General features: G+C 38.6%; 1 protein-coding gene across 3 annotated transcripts in view; it reads left to right on the top strand.

Annotated features, from left to right (window-relative positions):
- The first annotated feature begins 22,337 nt into the window (after positions 1 to 22,337).
- LOC135131081 (uncharacterized) overlaps positions 22,338 to 24,143 on the top strand; it is a 782,641-nt gene continuing 780,835 nt past the window's right edge. For all 3 annotated transcript variants that reach the window (XR_010280867.1, XM_064058612.1, XM_064058611.1), the window contains exon 1: positions 22,338 to 22,379. Coding sequence is in view for 2 of the 3 variants with exons in the window: in XM_064058612.1 (XP_063914682.1) it covers positions 22,377 to 22,379 (3 nt within the window). In the remaining variant the exon portion in view is untranslated. The remainder of the gene's footprint in view (positions 22,380 to 24,143) is intronic.

Below are 24,143 nucleotides of genomic sequence, written 5' to 3'. Positions count from 1 at the left end.
TCTTTCTTCACTCCTGTTATGATTCCACCTTTTGTTCTATCCTTGCGTTTTTCTTTTTTTGCCCCTTGCAATTTCCACTGAAATTCCTTTGGCAACACGTCTTTCAGTTTGTTCCAGTCTCTCTCTAGCATCCATCTTTCTATTAGTCCCACAAAATCAAAATTTTTCACGTAGTCCCAAAATAAATTATCTTTCTTTTTCAAACCCGCAATATTCCAAAAGAGTAATTTTAAACCACGTTTATCTTCCCCATTCTTCTTTCCTATTCCCCTGTTATGTACAAAATCTACATTCTTAAACCTAAAGTCTTTATTTGTCCCATTATTACTACCCCTCCCCTTTGTGTTTCTTTCTTCGGTTAGTGCTGACTTGATTTGAGAAATTTTTCTTCCAATTTTCCTTTATTTTCATTCCATGTATACATTTTATCCCCTACTTCCAGCTTCTTATATCCCACCCTTGTTGTGTATCCTTTTTTTCTTTCCTCTTTAGCTATTTCCCTAATTCCTTTTTGAATTTTTTGCTCTTGTATTGTCCAATCATTATCAATATATATTCTCTTTCCTCTCAGTTTATTTTTATTCTTCATCACCTCTTGTTTTCCCCCAAAGTGTCTTAACCAGTATTTTCTTGCTTTCCTCTTTCCCTATAATTATTGTTTCCAACACTTGTACTTCTACCTCAATTTCTTTTTTCAAAAATTCCTCTACTTCTTTTGCATCTCTTTTTTCCCTTATTTCCATATCCGTAATTATGAAATTGTTTCTTCTTTCTTGCCTCTCTTTTTTTTCAACTTCTTCTCTAAATTATTGATTCTTTCTTCGAAGCTTCTCTTCTTTTCTTTCCATTCTTCTCTTTCTCTTTCCAGTATTCCATTTATTGTCTGTAGGGGAAAGGTGCCTAAAATGATCCCCGTAAGGGAGAAATTCTTTAAAAAATACAAATTATTATTATTCATGTAAAACTGTAGCATTATTTGTAAGAACATTGATTTATCTAGGTAACAGTATAAGCCAATTAGTGATTCGATAATTATAAAAAAAGTTATTAACGTTTTTCCAGGACCTTACAAAAGGATCATTTTAGGCATCCCCATAGGTAAAATGATCCCTCGGCATGGGCATAATGATCCCTTTGAATTTTGACCATAAGGGGACAGCATCAACAAGAAAAATCAAATCATGACATAACTGATAAATATTTTATTTCCAAAATTAACAAAAAAATAAATTCTTAAAAAAAAATAAACAAAAAAGTTTGAAAAGCACCGAAAATACGGGGTGTATAATTTCTGGAAGAGTTGGAGACAATACTTTAGTCATCAGTACGTGCTAAGATAAGACTAATTTTGCCAAATGGGATACCCTCCAAGAAAAGAGAGGGCGGGTGGGCGGGCCTACTACCTGCTAAGATAAAACTGAATTTGGCAAATGATATACCTTCTAAGAAAAGAGAGGGTGGGTGGGTGGGGCTAGTAACTGCTAGGATAAGACTGAATTTGACAAATGACATACACTCTAAGAAAAAAGAGGCTGGGTGGGTGGGGTTAGTAAGTGCTAAGATAAGACTGAATTTGGCAAATGATATAGCCTTTAAGAAAAGAGAGGGCGGGTGGGCGGGTCTACTAACTGCTAAGATAAAACTGAATTTGGCAAATGATATACCCTCTAAGAAAAGAGAGGGTGGGTGGGTGGGGCTAATACTTGCTAATATAAAACTGATTTTGGCAAATGAGATACCCTTTAAGAAAAGTGACGGCGGGTGACTGGGATTAGTACCTCTTAAGACTGAGAATTTCCCAAAAATAGAACACGAAAATTCCTAAAATTCTTTTAAATTATTTAAATTTCCCCGTCTTAAGAGTTACTAGCTCCACCCACCCTCCCTCTCCTCTCTTAGAGGGTATTTCATTTGCGAAAATCAGTTTTATTTTAGCAGGTAGTAGGTGGGTGGGGCTAGTAACTGCTAAGATAAAACTGGTATTGGCAAAAGGTATTCCCTCGAAGAAACTAAAGGGTGGGTGGGCGGGGTTAGGATATGTCATCTGCCAAAATCAGTCTTATCTTATTAGGTACTAGCCCTCTAACAAGATAAAGGGCGGATGGGCCGAGCTAGTGCTTGGCAAGATAAGGCTGATATTGGCAAATAACATACATTCTAAGAAAATAACGGGCGGGTGGGTGGGGTTAGTACTTGCTAAGATAAAACTGATATTGGCAAATGGTATTCCCTCAAAGAAAATAAAGAGTAGGTGGGCGGGGTTAGAGGATATGTTATCTGCTAAAATCTTACCAGGTACTAACCCCACCCGCCCGCCCGCCCTCTATTTTCTTAGAGAAAGTCATTTGCCAATATCAGTTTTATTTTAGCAGGTACTAGCCCCGCCCACCCACCCTCTCTTTTCTCAGAGGGTATATGATTTGCAAAAATCAGTCTTATCTTAGCAGGTACTAGCCCCGCCCAATGATCCGGGATCATTTTGCCTCAAGAAAAAGGGATCATTTCGCCTTAGGTAGCATATCCGCATTCAAAAATTGTAAACTAACCTTCAATTTTTACATGCGGAAAAAAGATCATAACTAACCTACGACTGAAATGTATCTAATTCTGTCAAAACAACTACCACCGCTATAAGACCTTTCAAATGGAAGTAATGGACTTTTAAAATATATCTTACCTTAGATCAGAGGTGCTTATTTTACATATTTTGGCACAAAACTGTGCAGAATACACAGAACGCCATCAAACTTTCAGAAGCTACTAATTACAGAGCGCTTAATCAAATGACAGTTATGTTTGGTAGATGGAGCCACAAATTTTCTTACAATTGATGGGGATCATTTGACCTGAGGGGATCATTTTAGGCACTTTTCCCCTAATTCTTTTTTTACCCCTCTATTTTCTTCTCTCAGTTTTTTCATTTCTTCCATTAGTTGCTTCATCATTTCCATCAAGGTTTACTATTCTCTACGCGAGTTGTTCAACGGGGTTCTTGGATGGATGTAACAATTTTTTAAATTCAAAAAATAACGATAGATACTCATAAAACGATGGACGGGACAAAAAATATGGGAAATCTTTCGTACGAATCTATCTCTCCTTTCATTATTTCGCTAGGTGAATCTGATTCAGAATCTGAATTTGAAAATGACGATGATGATACAGATTTTCATAGCGAAATAATGGAAATGGAGTGAATTGTAACTTGTCGGGGGGTGATATTTTTACGCATCTTTCGTTCTAAATTTACCAAGGTAGTATGTGAAAAACTACCTGACGTACAACAAAATAAGTATAATTTTAGTTAGATCGTCCACGGTGTTACTTTGCACCAAATTTTAAGCATTTTCATTTTTTTTTTTTGTAACTCTTCATGGACCTGGAGAAGGCGTATAGTAACGTTCTTATTAATAACCGTTTGGAAGTACTTACTAAAAGCAAATAAAGAGCACTTAGGTAAGCATTAGTAGTAGCTATATAGATAAATCATTCAATTTAAGGCCGGAGAAATGTTTCAGAAGAGCTAAACCCATCAAAGCACTAGAGCAAGGTTGTTGTATTTTATCAACCCTTTTAGTAATCTTAGAAAAGTGAAAAAAGAAGTTGAAAGATATGGAAATAGGCGTTCACAAAGGTCGAAATTTCCATTTTTAAGAAGAGTCGGCGAGCAGAACGAACTGATGATTGATAATTAAAGATGAGATGCTAAATGTGGCATGCGACAATAGTCGTATGCAGAACCCCCATTCATATAAAAGCAATGTTTAAGTGAAATTTTAGTGTGTGTTTCTTACATATGAAATAAACACTTACAAAAAGCCGAATAACTGTTTTAAATAGCGTAAAGTTTTATGCTTTCTAAGAAATGGATACCGTTAACTTGGTCATTGCTACTGAAAACTGAAAGTATCGGCAACAATGTTTATATTTCTGGCATATTTTTGAACCTTTAATTTAATAAAACATAACCTAACGAAAAAAGTTCTGGGAATTTTTATTCTTCTGCATTGAATACCAACAAACTCACTAGATTTTCATGGCCAACCCTATTATCGTGAACGGATAATAGGTTAAGTTGTCAAAATAAGAATAATAAAAAAACATTGAAAATCTTGGAAATAATGTTTAAAAAAAGGTCTTTGAAACTCTATACCGAGTTACCACTTTTGAACATACTCGGTTCGATTATGTTTATTATAATTAGATAAACAATAATAATAATAAAAGATCTGCGAAAGCTACATAGCACCAAGTATTAATTTGGTTGAAAGCGAAAATCGTTCCGATTAACCAAAGAGGCAACGTTTTTCCCCTCCGTTCGCGTACTTATTTCCGTCCTTTTCGCAACTCCCTCCGTCAAAAATATAAATAAAAGCTCCGAATGCAAAACGAGGACTTTTATTATCTCTTTCGAAACCCGAGATAAAATGCAAATAGCATCGCTGAAAAGTCTATTCAATCTCGTCATCTTCGACTGCAATGCATCCCAACCGGAGCCATTGTTCGCCGTCCATTGTTCATAATCAAATGAAAACCCATCTGTATCAACAGTCCTCGTTCGACGACTTCGTCACAAAGTAGAATCCTCGGCAGGACTCAGCCGCGATCCTCCTTCCTGTTGTCGTTACGCAATTATCCGTTGTTATTGCGCCTCGCCCCGAATCCGCCGACTGTCCCCTAAAATTCGGCTCGAGTTTTAATCGCGGAGGTCGATCCCAATTCACCCATTCAATAAATCCCGAATTAAAATATCCGAACGAGGAGCAACAAAACAATATAATATCGGTCCGGTGTCCGAACAATGGCTACGGCCGGAGTATTCCGGGCCGATGAATGGGGTCCAGACGGTCCGGACTCGACAGACGCTTGCCTTGCTGCCTTGCTCATTGTGAGCGCCTGACAATGAGCCTTTCACAAACTAACCGCTCTCTGCCTATTCAACACTGCATATTAGATAGGGCGTTAATCATTCCGACGCCAATTTATAAGATATTGGACGTGTTCGGAGGCGCTCGGAGACGGACGCCGCTGCCCATTATCGGGGCGACCGCAGGGACGGGCGGGGCGGCGGGACCGGTTCGAGGTGCACTTGCAGATTTTGGACAAAGGACACGCGAAATTGGCGGAGGCGCCGGGTTGCTTTCGGGAGAAATGCAATTCGAAATTTATTTTTTGGCGACGTGTTTTAAAATTGAAAAAATGTAATTGGGTTAGCTAAAAGCACCATTTGACAGAGTTTTGCGTTGACCAGATTTTTATTATTTTTGCACAAGGTACCATGTAATTTTGGACGTATGTCTTCTCAGTTTCGAATACTTTTCAGATTTTGCAGTTAAACAAACTCAATTAGGATATTGTTTCGATATCTTTGCGCTGTTATTGTCTCACCAACGCGGCTGAATGTATCAAAGACAATCAGAACGCACGGTATATGTCTATATACAGGGTCTCTAAAAAGTATGGAAGCAGTTGAATATCGCAAGAACGGTTTGTGGAATCCTTTTCAAATTTGGACTACCCCTAGGAATACTCAAGTTCTATTTTCTGCAATTTTTCAAATTTTATGCTTCATTTGTCTTTGAGATGCAGGGCTAGCTTGATTTTTTTTTTTAAATAGCACTAGTAGTCAAAAGTTCCGTTTTTAAATATTGTATTTTTTTGTGAATTCAGAAATGTAACGGATGCGATATTTTATTTTTATCCAAGATGGTAAAAAAATTGTCAAAATAAAAATACTGAAAATCAGAAAATTGTAGCTAGCCTTGACAATACTATCACTTGTCATACTTAGTCCTGGCGTAAGACGTTTTATTCAAACATTCCACTAGGGCCCAAAAATTGTAAATATTGTAATCATGATAGAACTGTGGGCAGATAAACTGAAATAAAGGTCGATTTATAAACTTGCCGTTGACGTTGCTGTTCGCCGTTGACGTTGCCGTTGGAAGATAAATATGAAGCAAAGGTGGGTATCCGTCTTTTATATCTTGCGTTGACGTTGCTGTTGGCACGCCGTTTTTCTTAATATACGTAGTCTTCTTTTCACAACAAGAAAGGTAAAACATGCTTAAATTGGTAAATTTTTGTAAGAAAGTATCGATTTTGCAATTAAGCTCCGCCCCCTTGGCTCATGACGAATAAAAAACTCGTCACAATTGAGATAGGGCGGGTGAGCGGGGCAACATTTTGCCTTTTTACTTCTCTACTTTTACGTTTTCTCGATCTTTCATGACCCCTAGAAGACGAAGAAATAGGTCTCCCATTTCCGTCTGTCTGTCCGTCTGTCTGTCCGTCTGTCCGTCTGTCTGCCGTCCCGGATTTTTATTAAACAGATAATCTCCGAAAGTACTGGACCGATTGTTGTGAAATTTTGTACTTATATTAGGAATATCATCTAGATGGTAAAACGCTAACCAGAATTTGTCTAATCATCCCCACCAGTAATGCGATGACGTCACTTCAAAATTGTACATAGTAAATGGGTCTTAAATCGTATAAAATAACATAGTCCTATACATGTTGTTTACGACTCCGAATTAAGTTTTTAACCGAAACGTCCAGATTTTTGAAAAAAAAATCAAAATTATATAACAACATTTTCCAATTTAATTTTGAATCTGCTAACCCGAATGTTTTGAAATGTTGCAGATGTTTTAAGGCTCTAAAGAGCATCATAAATCTTTAGTCAAAATATATTTGGTTATCCCCCCTAAAAAGTTTATGACGTCACCACAAAATTTTGCTGAATAAATCCTATCTAAAATGTACAAAATATGGTGAGTCTCTTCTTGTGATTTATCATTCCATTTAAATTTTTTCGATTTGCATATACAGGGTGACTGAAAAAAATTAATGAATGCGTCAATTTATTTTATTGATTTAATCAGGAATTACAGAACCGAATGCTTTGAAATCTTCGAGATGTTTTAAAGTTATCATAAGCATGGTAAATTTTTTATCAAAATGTATTTGCTCTTCCCCCCTAAAAAATTGATGACGTCACTCCAAAATTTTGCTGAATAAATCCTATCTAAAATGTACAAAATATGATGAGTCTGTACTTCCATTCATATTTTTGGATTTACATACACAGGGTGACTCAAAAAAATTAATGAATGCGTGAATTTATTTTATCGATTTAATTAGGAATTACAAAACCGAATGCTTTGAAATCTTGGAGATATTTTAAAGTTATTATAAGCATGGTAAACTTTTGTTCAAAATGTATTTGTTCATCCCTCCTAAAAAAATTGATGACGTCACCCTTAAATTTTGCTGAATAAATCCTATCTAAAATGCAAAAAATATGATGAGTTTGTACTTGTGATTTATCATTCCATTCATATTTTTTAGATTTTCTTAAGAGGTGGCTCAAAAAAATTAATGAAGTCAATTTATTTTATTGATTAAATTAAAGGCAACACTTATTATTAGTATTACATTGGACCAACCCAATTTGGTAGACACAAAATTTTTTAAAGGAAAAACTCGGTTGAAACATAAGGGTAGCACGCTTATTTACATCGACTTTAACATTACAGACGTGCATTTGTTTTATGCGCTGACTAGGTTCCGCGAATGTGGAACAGACATGTTTATAATCAACCAATTGTGAATTCCACCGTCAAAAATTAAAATAAAACCCAATGTTTTATATAATAAGCGGAAGTCGAAGCAATAAAACCGATGGTCGTTTTGTTTACAGTTTCTCTGTTTGACTCTCACGTATGCTGTTACGCTTGTCATCTTAAATTAAGAATGTTTATACATAAACGATTTTCAGTTGCCTCTCATATTATTTCGTTATTTTATTGATTATAACAAATCAATATTCAAAACGACCCAATTCATTTTCCCGAAAATTTGGGAATACAATAATTTTATTCTTAGTATTACACTACATCTATCCCAACTGATATACTTGTCCTTGCAAAAATGTTGATGACGTCATTGCAATTTTTTTCAAATTCCCACTACAAAAATGTAATGAGAAAAAAACACAATAGGCATGCAGTCGTCAAGTTTCCGACAGCTAGGGAAGTACTGTCTAAACTCTTTAGACCAATTTTTCTTAATATGTATCGTTATCATTTCACAATAAGAAACTTAAGACACATTTAAAATGGTAAATTTGTTTAGGGAAATATCGATTTTGCAATTATGGTCAGAATTGAGATAGGGTGGGTGGGTGGGGCTTATTTTTGCCTTTGTTTTTTTCTTAATATACATAGCCATCTTTTCACAACAAGAAACTTAGAACATGGTTAAAATGGTACATTTTTGCAAGGAAATAAAGATTTTGCAATTATGGGACGGAGTCTAATTACAAAATCGATATTTCTTTACACAAATTTTCCTTTTTAAACATGTTTTAAGTTTCATGTTGTGAAAATAAGTCTCCACATATTAAAACAAACAGGCAAAATGTAAGCCCGCCCACCCGCCCTATCTCGATTGTGATGATTTTTTTTATTCGCCGTGAACCAAGGGGGCGGAGCTTAATTGCAAAATACTTATTTCTTTACAAAAAATTAAAAATGAGTATTGTGTTGTTCAAAGAATACTATATATATTAAGAAGAAAACGGAAAATATAACCCCTAATCATCACAATTGCGATAGGGCGGGTGGGCGGGCGGGCTTACATTTTGCCTTTTTGTTTTACTATATGTAGACTTCTTTTCATAACATGAAACTTAAAACATGTTTAAAATGGAAAATTTGTATAAGTAAATATCAATTGTGCAATGAGGGTCCGCCCCATAATTGCAAAATCCATGTTTCCTTGCAAAAATCATTTTAACTAGGTTTTAAGTTTCTTGTTATGAAAAGATGGCTGCGTATATTAAGAAAAAAAAAAGGCAAAATATAAGCCCCGCCCACCCGCCCTATCTCAATTGTGATAATATTTTTATTGGTCCTGAGTCAAGAGAAGGAGTTTAACTGCAAAATACCTATTTCTGTGCAAGAAATTAAAAACCTGTTTTTGAGAAATAATAAGAATTTTGCAATTAATTTCCTCTCCTGTGGCTCAATCTTGAGATAGGGTGGGTGGGCGGGGCTTATATTTTTCCTTTTCTCTTATTATACGTAGAATAAGAAACTTAAAACATGTTTAAGGTGGTAAATTCTTCTAGACAAATATGGATCTTGCAATTAAGTCCTACCCCTCGATCTGACAACCAAGGACAAATATATCACAATTGCGAATTAAGATCGGGTGAGGCCTAATCTTTGGATTTATTTTTTCTTAATAGATATACTATATATTATATAGTATTCTTTGAACAACACGATAGGTACTCAAAAACATGTTCTGGTAGAGATATAAGGATTTTGCAATTAAGCTCCGCTTTCTTGGCTCACGATGAATAAAAAAAAATCATTACAATTGAGTTAGGGCGGGTGGGTGGGGCAACATTTTGCCTTTTTTTTATTAATATGTGTAGATTTCTTTCGACAACAAGAAACTTAAAACATAAAATGTAGTATACAACTTAACAGCAACTTGGTAACGGAGTTTATAAATGACAATTTTCAGCTCTAAAAGCAACGTCAGCATGAACAGCAACTGCAACGGGAACTTCAACGTCAACAGCAATTCTATAAATCCTACTTAAAGCCAGCGTAACGAATTGATTTAAATGCTGTTTCTAAATAATTTACAAAATATTCTAAAAATAACCATACTTCGTAAATAGTGAATACATTATGACAGCTTTTTGAAAAATTTAAATAAAAAATTGCATTAACGAAGAAAGATCAAATTAATATATAGGTATTAAACAATAGTTTTAGAACAAATATTCGAAATTTACTTACTTTACCACCTTTTGCTTTACTAACCATTTACTTCCTGACAACAGTAAATACGTTGCACACAATTTTCAAATGAATTTGTTAGAATATTAGGAGGAATATCAGCAATCACATTTAATATTCTTCCTTGGAGTTCTTCATTCTTTAACATAAACTCGATTTTTTACATAACCTCACAGAAAAAAGTCAAGTGGGGTAAATCGGATGACCTAGCTGGCTATATTAACAGATGTATTTGGTGCATAGTTTAACGCACTATTTAATCTCTTTTGTAACTACTGTCTTTTTCTTTCTTTCTTTCTTTCTTTCTTTCTTTCTTCTCCACGCTTTTTGCTCTGTTATAATAATCACTGTTATTCTATCTTCTTCCTCTTTTTTATTTGATTTAAAAATGAATTAGGGCAGAGGCTGGAGCCTGCTTTGCCCAAGGGACAATTGTTACAAAAATAATTTAAACACAAGCTATGTATTATCAGTTGTGATAACCGTCGAACCAGGTATCTAGTGCTATCTTGAAACTTATTAAAGAAGAATTTTGATTATACGTGGAGATACGGAGTTTCAAATACCGAAAACCCGCTCCGGGAGGAAAAATTGTCTCATCCTTGTTTCGATTTATGTAGTTTTAGTTCATGCCTTCGTGTTCTTGAATCAACAGATCTTGAAAAAAGATAACGAATAGATGAATCGAGTTGTGATATTATTTTAAATCCGCTTTTAAAACATTATTATTTTTCGAGGTGTTATTATACATTTGCAAGTCGTCAACGAGCAGAGCGAAAGGACTGGAAATTTATACAGTAAGATCGGCGATAAAAACTATGAATACTAAAGGGCCTAAAATTGTTCCGTGTTGAACCCCACTTAGACCCTTGTGTGAATTACTAAGGCATCCATCAATTTTTACTCTAAATGTTTTAAACGATAAAATGTCTTCGATCCACTCAAGTAATCCACCTCTAACTCAAAGTGCTCAAGTTTGTGCAATAGGCGATGCGTCTGGACTTTATCAAATGCTTTGATGTAGTCACAATAAATTACATCGACAGGATTATCGTTGTCAAGTTCTCTAGAGCAGTCATTGAGGCCACAGAATCTATTTATAAAAAGACTTAGGGTTTTTATTTCGAGCAAGTTGAGCTTCACATGAGGATTTAGCACTTTTAATTTTCGAAGCTAACTGATTTGAAAAAGTTCGGTGAGGGGCATAATCTATCACATTACCAGTACCTTTGAAGGAGCGCCACAAATTTCTTTTGATACGGATCATTTTAACCAATTGATAATTAATCTAAAGTTTTTTTGGGGGACTTCATAAATACTCTAGGAATGTAGTTGAGAAGGGTTAGCTCTTGAAGCTGAAATTTAAACGCTTTCCAATTTTCAAATATAGTATTGTACTTAACGGATGATGCCCAGTCAACTTCAAACAGATCTTTCTCTAACATTTGACTTTGTAGCGACCAATTCAACACAGGCATATTAAGATCTCCACAAATGAGAAGATTGTTGTAGTCATTAGCTAAGACGGTCAACGCATTAAAGAACTATTAAATCACTATCAAAATCACTCGATGGGGCGCGATATAGACAACCAAGAACAATTGATAATGATTTTCCAGCTACTTTCAGGAACAAGGCTCCACGTTCGAAGTGTCACTATCAACAACAGAGACTGTAAAATTAGACATTACAAAATCAGATACGTATATGCAGACTCCTCTTCCTTTTATAGATTGACGGTCTCTCCTAACCAAGATCATTAACCAAGGAAAGAATGACATCATGGGGAATACTGGGGCAAATATTTGATATGATGACTCTTTGCGCTGAAGTAGTGAATCGTCGAATGCCAACATAATCGGTTAGTTTGTTGTCATTGATTGCATTGAAGATGATGCCTTAGTCTTTCTTGGGGAATTGTAGATGGGAATGAGAAGATGGTGAAGGTTTTTGTTTCTGCTTTTTACTTTTTTCGCATTTTGTTCTGTAGTTGTTTCCTATTTTCAGATAATTGTCTTCACTCGCCTTGTTTTTACTCCAATCCCTTAAAGTTTTCCCCGTATTTTTCTTCAATTCTTTACATTCCCTGTCAAGCCAGCTATTTTTTGCTTCTCTTGTGTGTTTCTATTGCTTCATTCAGGCTTACACTGAGTCCTTTCACTTTTTTTATTTTTTTTTTTTAATCTTTTAAACTGTCTATTTTTCTGATTTATAGAATAAAAATTCTCCATGTTTTGTTTCCTGTTGACTTCGAAATTCGATTTTGGAATTTTCAAATGAAAACTGCAATATTATCGCAATATGTCATCAAATTTTTAAAAAACATTTTTGCCGAACGAATTAGCATTTATTAAAATGAACTATCAACTTGTTTCGGTGACGATTACAAAACTAGGAACAGGGTGCATGCCCTTAATTGAATCTGTGCAGTTAATTAAAAATTTTCAAATCAATTCTTTAAAAATAAAAAAAAAAAATTAAAGAAGTTTTTAATAAAAATACTGGTTACAAGCTCCTAGAAAACATCAGTTTAATTTTAAGTGGCGAATCAGTAGATATTAATGTAGAATTAGGGGGGTGGATATTATTATTACCCTAAAGTACACACTAATTGCATCTGTTGATGTAGAAAGATGTTTCTTTTTCATACGAAACGTTATTGACATATAGAAGACAGTTCAGTGGTGTGGTGAATTTTACCATCAAAAGTGTCGTCTGGCCATGGGAAACCAGCTTTTAGTTGGAAAACTTATACCCCATTAAAAAAAAATCTTCCAGCATTAGTTTTTCAAAGAATGTACTAGTCACGGGTTTAGGCGTTTAAATGATATTTTAGCACATTTAACTGGTAACAACAGGCTGTTAGACATGCTACAAATATATCACTTCATTATACAATAAAATTAAATTTACAATCGAAGTTGAAAGTAATAAATTTATTGATTTTTAGATTTTATATGTAATTTTTTTCAATTTTTCGATTTTAAATTTATCGATTTTTCATTTATCAATTTTGTAATTTTACAGTTTCTGGATTTATCGAGATTTCGGTTTTTTGACTATTCAGTTTCTCGATTTTTCGATGTTTTAGTATGAAATCTTTAAATTTGTTAATTTTTAACGTTCCGATTGCTCGATTTTTTTTAAGTTTCGTTTTCTCGATGTTTCAGTTTTGGAATTTTTCGATGTTTCGGTTTTTCAATTTTTCGTCCAATTTTCAATTTTTCGATATTTCAATTTTGGTATTTTTCAATATTTCGATTCTTCAAATTCTCGATACTTCAAATTATTATGTTTCAGTTTTACGATTTCTCAATATTTCGCCTCTTCAGTTTTTCGATTTTGAAATTTTTTAATTTTTCCATGTTATAGTTTTGGGGTTTTTCAATTTTTCGATTATTCAGTTTTCCTTCCATTCCTCAATTTTTCGATAATTCAGTTTTGAGATTTTTCAGTATTTCGATTCTTCTATTTTTCAATTTTTCGACATTTTACAATTTCTCTAGTTTTTAACTTTTTGGATTTTTTTTGCCGAACGAATTAGCATTTATTAAAGTGAATTATCAATTTGTTTCGGTAACGATTACAAAACTAGGAACAGGGTGCATGCCCTTAATTGACTCTGTGCAGTTAATTAAAAATTTTCAAACCAATTCTTTGAATATTTCAGGAAAATAGGCGATTCTCTAAATAAAAAAATCAAAGAGGTTACAAGCTCCTAGAAAACATCAGTTTAATTTTAAGTGGCGAATCACTAGATATTAATGTAGAATTAGGTATGGACATTATTATTACGCTGAAGTATAACACTAATTACATTTGTTGGTGTAGAAAGATGTTTTTTTTTCATACAAGATGTTATTGACAGATAGAAGACAGTTTAGTGGTGAATTTTACCACCAAAACCGTGTCGTCTGGCCATGGGAACCCACCTTTTAGCTGAAAAACTTATATCCCATTTGGAAAATAAAATCTTCCAGTAATACTTTTTCAAAGAATATAGTAATCACATATTAAATGATATTTTAGCACATTTAATTGATAATAACAGGCTGTTAGACATACTAAAAATATATCACTTCAATATACAATGAAATTAAATTTACAATTGAAGTAATAAATTTATTGAATTTTAGATTTTATAAATAGAGATCACAACATTTATCACGAATTTAATATCTTCCATAAACCCACACACCCACACAGAGAGAGAGATTAAACCATTGTCTGAAAATAATAATTTTTAACACGAGAAAACAAAATAACTAATTTGGTTCGTTGCGTTGATCAATGAAATTATTTGCCTATATACCGTTCAGGGTGGTTTTAGAGAGAACGTTTTGCTGGTGTATTTTGCAAAAACAATGAAATCATCCACACTCCACACTATGGTCGCAATATTCAGTGTTGGTGACAGATACTTTTAAAAATATCTAGATACAGATTGTTTTAGATTTTTTTGAAATATATCTAGATAAAGATACAAGAAAACACATACTTTTTGAAGCTTTGGCGAATAAAATAACTGAAAACATGTTTATGTATTTTTTTATGCATTGTTTAATGAATTTTTTTAAGTTATCAACATTTCGAACTTATAGTCACCTAAATTATTTCTTCTTGGTGTCAGAATTTGGTTTCCGCTACTAAACACCCGTTCCACAGGTGCAGAAGAAATTTAAAAAATAAACATTTTACTGTGGCATAGTTATTCAAGACTGAAAAATCTTTTCTTTTTTCCTGCAAATAGGCCATCGCTTCGCTGTTTGATGTGTCGCAAATTGTGCAATATTTATTACGCACGCTTAAAAAGAATATTTTTTTTGTTTTTATTCCCATACTACAGTGTCCAAATTGTGTTTGAGTATATCTAATAATTAATTATCTCCAGCATTAAAATTAAAATTTCAAAGAATAGGGGAAATGATTATTCTGTGCTGAAGGTATGTTGTCGGCAACCCGTCATAAATTATTATTCTTCAATATCGGCTTACGATGTTTTTATGACCATGTCCGGTATATAATCGTCCATCCCGGTGCGGCAGGTATATACATTTAGGAAGAATTGCTGGTTCCGTTTAAGGCAAAATAAGTACAATTTCTTAGAAAGGTATTTAAACCCCTTATAGGATCAAAGGCTGCCTGACAGGCCGGAATCACCAGAGTCCAACTTTAAATTTTCAGATTTTTGTTGAAACTCATTTTATTTTAATCTCGTTTCACGATTTCTGAAAATATATCACGATAAATTATTCTACCGAGGGTTGTAAAAATATTAATTTTATTGCCCAAGATTTACACTTAAACATAATCGGCACATTCTAGGGCAAAACAGACCTGCCAAGCCCGCCTCGCGTTAGGTCCCACAATGAAAAAGTGAACAAATGACACATGTGGCAACAGGAAAAGATGCTACATTTGTCTGAAAAATAAAGGTAGAAAACAGTAACAAATATGCGATTTATGCGAGAGAAATGTATGTATTGAACATTCGATTAGTCGATTACAGGACTAATTTGTGCTAATTGAAAAAGTTAATCATTATGTAACACGCAATTATTATTTTCTAAAAATAATAACATACCTTAAACAAATATTTTTACTATTAAAATTTGTTGGCGGAAATGAAAACACCACGGAATCGGTTACTAACGTATATTACATTATGGCACATTACAAGAGAATATTCGACGAGCGTAACATAGTCGCGCTGGTAGCCACGCGGACGGTCGTACCAGAAGTGTCTAAAAATATGGCGTCTTCAAGTGGCGCTGTGTCGCTCTGCGCAATATAGCCGCCTCGTGAAGGCGACTACACGAGCGAGCCTCGCACGGCCGACACTAGGTGTCGCTCCAACACTTCCCCTCGAGGTGACGGTCGTGTAAAAATGTCCACTAATCAACAACGTCAAGTCCGCACGACTTCGCGCACCTCACATGCTTCGGCTTTGACAGTCCTTTGGTTAAGAAGTCCGCAACTTGATCGTCTGTGGGCACATAACTAACCCTGACTTGTCCGTTCTTGAGAACATCGCGCACGAAATGATGGCGGATGTCTATGTGTTTGCTTCTCCCGTGGAAGGTGGGATTTTCAGCAAGCTGCAGGCAACTTCGGTTGTCGCAATGAATGACCAAGTTAGCTAGGTCGTCAAACCCCAGCTCCCGGAGAAACCTCTGCAAGTACAGACCCTCCTTGACGCACTCCGACAGGGCCATGTACTCCGCCTCCGTTGTGGATAATGCAACCGTCCGTTGCTTCTTCGCTTCCCACGACAAAGGCCCACCGTTCAAAAGGAATACATAACCGGTGTACGATCTCCGGTCCTCAGTGCTCGCTCCCCAGTCGGCGTCGGCGAATGCCCTGATTGGCCCATCGTCCGCTCCGAATGCGAGCCCCACGTTCATCGTCCCCTTCAGGTATCGCAGAACTCTTTTGGCTGCCCTCCAGTGCTCTGGGCCATAGCAGTTGTTAAACTGCCCCACACGACTCACAGCGAAGGCGATGTCGGACCTCGTAGTCGATGATAAGTAAATGAGCGCCCCCACGAGCTCGCGGTACGGGAGCGCGAGATCCTCTTGACTCTGGTCGATGTTTTTCTCTAGCTTCGTCCCTAGATCAATCGGCGTTGCGACCGGCTTGCAGTCAGACATGCCGAATCGCGAAAGTACGTCCTTTATGTACCCTCGCTGATGCATCGTTACCCGGCCGTCCTCTCTCTGAAACTCCACGCCCAAACAGTGCTTTACATCTCCCAGGGCCTTAATTTCGAATCGTTGGGCCAACTCTCTTCCTATTTCGGCGATTTTCTTTCGGTTGCGGGACGCGATCAATATGTCGTCCACATAGATCGCGATTAACACCACGTCCCGCCCTGATTTTAGGCGAAACAAACACGGGTCTGAGGCCGTCGGGATTGCGCCGAGCTCTTTCAGAGTCGAGTTCAACTTTGTGTACCAGTTCCTACCGGCCTGTCGTAGGCCGTAGAGCGATTTCTTGAGCAAACAAACTCTATCGCCTTTGCGCAACTCCTGGAGCAGACTGGTGGCCTTCGCTACAGTCGAGCTGTCGGTCTCGTTGTCGATGATGCTGCCAAGGGCCCTCTGAAGCTCCTTCGGCGGTTCCATGAATACTTCCTCGTTCAGCTCGCCGTTCAGATACGCAGTTTCGACATCAAACTGCTTAATTGCCATGTCGTGGCGGGCGGCAAGGGAAGCCATCAGCCTAATGGAGCTGAAACGAGCAACAGGAGCAAATGTCTCGGTAAAGTGTATACCTGGTTGTTGGCTGAAGCCCTGGGCGACTAATCTAGCCTTCCTTCTCTCAAAGGTTCCGTCCGATTTGTACTTGTTTCTGAGGACGATGCGACTCCCCACCACCTTGTCTCGCTGTGGACGCTCCACCAAAGCGAAAGTGTCGTTCTTGATGATGGACGTTAGCTCAGCCACTATGGCCTGTCGCCATTCGTCTGCATCGGGACCGCTCAGCGCCTTTTTCATTGCAACCTCGGATACGAAGCTTTGTTCGATGGCATCGACGATGTTGGCACCGGGATTCGGCACCGTCCGAAATTGCTTCCTGGGTCGGCCACGTCGACCTGTTCTTACAATTCTCGGGCGACCTGGAGCCCTCGCACGATCCGCATTGTTGTCATCGTCGATGATGTCGCGCTCGTCATCTTCTTCAGCAGTCGTCACGTCCCGCTCCGACCTATCGTTCGATTCACCGTCGGCGTAGACGCCGTCTGGGACGTCGGCGGGGCGATGGACCTCGACCTCGACCTCGATGACGTTCCGCGGGTCGTTGACCGTCGCCGGCGGCGCTCCACCAGCTGGAGGAGGGTGCACGATCTCGACCGAACGCCGAACCTCCGGCGAAGTCTCTCTGCTCCGTTGGGTCTGAGCAGGATTGTCGACGTGACGCCGTTCCTTGTCGTCCTCTACGAACACGACGTCGCGGCTTATCAGTACGGTCCTTTTTACTGGTGACCAGATTCGGTATGCCTTGGATTCGTCGGCATAATCCAAGAAAACGCCTTCTTCTCCTCGCGGGTCGAACTTCCCTTTCCCCGGTCGCCTGTCTAGGTAGTATACCCTGCTGCCGAAAGCTCTGAAATTGGTGATGTCGGGTTTCTTACCGGTCCATGCCTCGTACGGGGTTCCACCACCCAGGCATCTGGTGGGCAGGCGATTTCGCAGGTAATTGGCAGTGTTAACCGCCTCCGCCCAGAACGAGTCCGGTAACCCGGCGTCAATCAAGAGACACCTGGCCGTGTCTAGGAGCGTGCGGTTCTTCCGTTCTGCGGTGCCGTTTTGCTCCGGATTGTACGGCGCCGTCAGCCTCCTCGTAATTCCTCGCGCCTTGAGGTACCGGTCGAAGTCGCGGCTTGTGTACTCGCCGCCGTTGTCCGACTGTAAGCACTTGACGGTTTTCCCCGTCTGGTTCTCGACGAGAGCCAAGTACTCCGTCGTGGCCTGGAACACCTCGTCTTTCGATTTCAGGAATCGAGTCTCGCACCATCTGGACTTGTCGTCGATGAACTCTACGAAGTACTTCGCGCCTCCGAGAGATGGCGTCCTCATCGGCCCGCAGACGTCGGTGTGCACCAGGTCCAGTAGCTGCTCTGTGCGCCGGTTAGAGCACTTTGGGAAGGGGGACCTGGACAACTTCCCCTGGATGCAGATGTCGCACTTAACCGCCTCCGCACAATCCTTCAGCTGGACGCCGCTCACTCGATTATTTCGTATGGCCTCGACGAGGTCCCTCGCGTTCGCGTGTCCCGATCGCTTGTGCAACAGTCCGAGCGGAATTTTGTCCTCACCACAAGCCGAGCGCGCATCATGCTTGTGTCCGCTCACGTAGTATAGGTCTCCTATTCGTTCCGCACACAACAGCACGTTGCCGTCTGGATCCACTACCACCGCTTCGTCGCGCCGAAAATTAACCTCGAGTCCGCGGTCCGTGATTTTGCTCACGGACATTAGATTGGTCCTCAGATCGGGCACATGCAGAGTCTCACTCAACGAAACGTTTGCTGTTTCGCCTAACACGCGAGCCGCGAACTGCACCGTACCAACACCCAATGTCGCGGTAGACGATTCGTTCGCGAGGTTCAAAATACCTGTTTTCGATCTATCGATCTTCGTGAATTGGCCCCCATCATTGCACAAATGCGCTGAGGCCCCACTGTCCAGGCACCAGTCCGAGCTTGAGTTGGCGGTTTCTTCGCGCTCACTCATTCGCAAACATACGTTCCTTGCGTGTTTCGCGCTCCTTTCCTTGCTCCGGCACTCTGATGCCTTGTGCCCTAGTCGCCCGCATTTGAAGCAGCGAAGTTTGGAGCCCCCGTTGTTCCGTCTTCCGTTGGGACTTCCGCCAGCTTCCGCTCTCTCCTTGTTTTCCCGCCAGCCGCCATTTTTGTTATCCCGCCAACCGCCATTTTTGTTGGCGACCATGGCGCCGGACGTGCCGCTTCCGCCGCGTGCGCAGTTCTTGCGCGCGTCGCTCTCTTCCACGCAGCGCAGCGCTTCCGGCGACGGTAAATCATCTCGCGATTCGATCGCACATCTAAAAACCTCGAAACTCGCGGGTAGGCTGTAAATTAGTAAGATGGCCAGGAGATCCGGATTGATGTCGACGTCCATGTCGCTCAGTTTATCCACGGAGTCGAAGAACTCGCGCAGATGCTCGCGCACATCGCCCCCATCGTCCATTTTGCATAAGATCAAGCGTTTCAAGAGTGTCGCTTTTCTCGCAGGCCCCTTCGACTGGTAGATCTCCTCCAGGCGTAGCCACATGCTTCTGGACGTGTCGCAATTCTTTATTTGCTTCAGTTCTGTCGGACTGATCGAGAGCACAATATCCGACCTCGCCTTGCTGTCGTTCTTGACCCATTCAGCAATGGCCGCCGCGTTCGTCGCTGTTGCCTCAGGCTTGACGCAAGTACCGCTCACGTACTCCCACAGGTCGCCTTTGATCAGCACCGCCTGCATTTGTAATTTCCACGTATCGAAGTTGTCCTTCCGCAGCAACTCGATGCGCGACGAATTTCCGGCGTTCATCTTGACGGCGTACTTTAACACAACACGTGCACACACTTCAGTACCTTCGAATATACGCGATTCCGTTTATTCGCGCTCTGGGCCCATAACCTGTTGGCGGAAATGAAAACACCACGGAATCGGTTACTAACGTATATTACATTATGGCACATTACAAGAGAATATTCGACGAGCGTAACATAGTCGCGCTGGTAGCCACGCGGACGGTCGTACCAGAAGTGTCTAAAAATATGGCGTCTCCAAGTGGCGCTGTGTCGCTCTGCGCAATATAGCCGCCTCGTGAAGGCGACTACACGAGCGAGCCTCGCACGGCCGACACTAGGTGTCGCTCCAACAAAATTACTCTTATTTAATAACACAAATACAAACAGCGGGCCTACCGGACCCGGGTTGCTCAGGTACACAGATAAAATGCATTGCCCCGACAAGCGTAAAACGCAGTGAATAGTGAATTGTGGTTTATGGTTTTTAAAATACCTTCTTACCATGGCTTAGATTTATTACCCCTCAGGATTATATTTAAAGATGTATAAGTACTGAAGGCTACAATGTAGGAAATGATGGTATTTAAAATATGAAAATTTCCGTGACAGAACACTATTAGTGGACCTCTTACCTCTATTTTTGTTTATGTGAACAACATCACCAACATGAAGAATCAAAAATTACTACTAGTATAACTCAACTAATAACTACTGAAAAAAAAGTGAAATAAAAAAATGTATCTGTATCTGCGCCATTAATTTTGTATCTAGATACAGATATTTTGTGCTTAAATTCGATTTTATCTAGATACAGATACTAGATACCCAAAAATGTATCTAGCTACTTTATTTAGATGCAAGTATCTAGATACTGCCCAACACTGGCAATATTCGATGGTAAAAGCGAGTTTAAATATAAAAAATGGCATAGATCTAGAAAAATTTTCAAAACTAAGAGCGTAGAAGTACCTAATTTTTTAAAATTGGAAAATCCCAATGAATATAGCGGATATTGCTTACGTTGCAGGCCTGCCACTCTCCTTGTAAATGCTAGAGGTGACACTGTATCTCTCAAAAGACACGGAGGGTGGAATTTTACATTTAATATCAATTTTAAAATTTAGAAATGACGTAATGTGTTTAATTATTAATAAAATTATAAAATATTAAACAACATTATTAATATTTTCAAAATTGCCGAAAAAATATAATTTGAGATTAATTATTATTATTTGTTGTGTCATGTTTTAAGACGGCTAGAGAAAAAGTAATTTTTCGTCCTTCCACCTGTTCCTTTCAAGAGTCCGCCGCCCGCCCGCCTCCAGCTCGCCGCCACCTCGCACAATAAACCCCCACACATCGGCGTCCGTCCACTGTTTTTGTGAAAGGATACGTGAAGCAAGTGACATTCAGCGATTCAGCGCGATCGCAAATCCATGCAGCTCGCGGATTTTCCATCCTCTATGTACACACGATAAAAATGTCACCGCATTTCCCATTGTTATGTCCTGAATGCCGCATCGAGCCATACATAAAGAGACTGCGATAATGGGAAGGACGGCGCTACGGCCCGAACGGACGCCAGACAGGGACGGAATCCTTTCATCACCAAGGAGATATGATGGCATTGTTTAGCTAAACAATAGACAACTTTTGTTGTCAATGGTGACATGCAAAGAAGTCATTTTAGTCTCCTTTCAGAGCCGGACAATGTTTGACACAAGTTTCAATCGGAACTTTTTGCCGCGATGGAAATGCGCGCAAAGTTCGGGGCGGGGGCGGGGGGCGCGAAGAACGGCGGGCGCGAGGAGGTGGACGGCTGCAACTTTTACCCAATTATTTGTGGGAATTATCAGGAAAGCGCGAACTCGGGAATGTGAGTCTGAATGCAGTCTGAAACAAAATTAAGGTCGGGACTGAAAACGCTAGATGGCGCCACAGTCGGAGCACAGTACGTGGATGGACGTTGCCGGCTATCACGTAGTAAACTGTTCAAACAGTTACGAATGTTTAATTTAGAAGCGGTTGTAAGGAGTAGCTAGTCATTCAGCCAATGTTCCACTTAAAAGGTTGTAAATTTTATATTTTGGCCACTGTCCACCTGTGGAGTTAGTGTGAATATTTCTAGTTTTTCAAATTTTACATGATCGCAATAATACAATTTTTGTATCATGGTAGTTGAATATTCTTTCGATCAGCAAAATTTTTAAAAATTAGAAAATAAAATTTTCATTATGCAACCAAATATACATTTTACTGTGTCCCTATCAAAGTCCAAATTTGACAGATTACAGTCAAAACAATACCATATAGGATGTTTAACTAATAACTAATAAAAAACGATGCTCTAATATAATTTGCGGATTCAAGTTTTGTAATTTATCTAAGAAATTGTATTTTTTTCCTTGTGCGACGCCAATTCTGTTTAAATGATTTACGAACAACATTATTTATACTCGATTTCTTTTTTTTCAGGTGACCATGAGCGTCACGGATACCTCAGTTCTTAAAAAATGGTAAGAAAACTAAACTATTATTTTTTTACTCGTAGATCGCTTCAGTTATGAAGTTTTTACTATATTTTTAATGTAAAAGTGAAAGAAATTTTGAAATTTTTAATGTCTGATTTATGTCTCCATTTAAGATAAGGAATTAAAAAATCAGGATTTTGGGTTTCCATTTTAAAAGATTTGTTTACTCGATTTTCTTTAAAATTTCTTGTATAGGGGTGGTTTGAAAAAATAACTAACTTTAAAAAGTAATTCTGTTAATAGAGGTGCTAACTATTGCTCATAAACTGGAGTCAATTTTGACATGTGATAAAGTTCTAGTCTTAGATAAAGGGTGTATTAAAGAATTTGGGCAACCGGTTCAGTTGTTAGAAAATAAGAATAGTTTTCTCTGTATTTCACGTAGAATGTACAAAGATAATAATGGTTGTGTTATTTTCCTAATAATTTGATAAAATTCAAATCAGCAAAAATTGTGATTGAGCTTTTAGTGTTTTATTTTTTACGAATTTGAAAAAGCCTTTTTTATTTGGAGAGACTCTTGGGTACCCATGATGTATTTTGGGAGCCCGCGGAGATTTTCTTTTTAGTTATTTAAAACAATTTTGGGACACTTTGGTGTTTTATTTAGGAAAATTCTGACCTGACCTGTTTTTGAGTTAATTTTGGGATCCCGTTTTTTCTTTAAATTCAAAGAAGTCTTGAAGATCTGTTTGGAAATAATTTGAAAGTGCTTTATTAGAGTCTCCAGTGTTTTTCTTATAATAATTTAATTAAATTTCTTAGAGGATACGTTATTTGCTAAAAACACTTTTTTCTTAGTAGGTACTAGCCCCGCCCACCCCCCCTCTATTTTCTTAGAGGGTATGTCATTTGTCAAAATCAGTCTTATCTTAGGAAAGAGAAAGTGGATGGATGGAGCTAGTATCTACTAAGATAAAATTGATTTTGGCAAATGGCATAATCTCTAAGAAAAGAGAGGGTAGCTGGGACGGGCTAGTACCTGCTAAGAAAATAAGGGGTAGTGCTAAGAAAATAAGGGGTAGTGGGTGGGGTTAGTACCTGCTAAAATAAGGCGGATTTTGGCAAGGTACTGACCCCACCCACCCACCCTCTCTTTTCTTAGAAATTATGTCATCTGCAAAAATCGATATTATTTTAGGAATTACTAACCCCGCCCACCCACCCTCTCTTTTGTTACAGAGTATCTCCTTTGCCAAAATCAGTCTCATCGTAGCATCTACTAACCCCGCCCACCCGACCTCTATTTTCTAAGTACCTGCTAAAATAAGACTAATTTTGGCAAAAGACACATCCGCTAAGAAAAGAAAGGGTGGGTGGGTGGGCCTAGCATCTACTAAGACAAAATTGATTTTGATAAATGACATACCCTGTAAGAAAAGAGAGGGTGGGTGGGCGGGGCTAGTACCTGCTAGGAAAAGACTGATTTTGGCAAATGACACGCGCTACAAAAATAGAGGGCGGGTGGGCGGGTTTAGTACCTGCCAAAATAAGACGGATTTTGGAAAGGTACTGACCCCGCCCACCCACCCTCTCTTTTCTTAGAGATTATGTGATTCGCAAAAATCGATATTATTTTAGCAACTACTAACACAGGTAAATATGCGTGAATTTTGGTCAAAACGTACATATATCGGTTGTTCAGGTGAAAAACTCATCAAGTTAGCCTTGATTTTTTGTAAACATTGTGAACTATGTCTACAATAAACTTGAAATTTAGATTACGCGAAAGGGCGAAAAGGGGGAAAT

Source organism: Zophobas morio, unplaced genomic scaffold (assembly GCF_036711695.1).
Source record: "Zophobas morio isolate AGI-343-1 ecotype UQ-CSIRO unplaced genomic scaffold, CSIRO_AGI_Zmor_V1 ptg000018l, whole genome shotgun sequence".
NCBI classification, from domain to species: Eukaryota; Metazoa; Arthropoda; class Insecta; order Coleoptera; family Tenebrionidae; genus Zophobas; species Zophobas morio.
The sequence above is the reverse complement of the archived record's forward strand: the minus strand, read 5'-3'. Positions and strand labels throughout refer to the sequence as shown.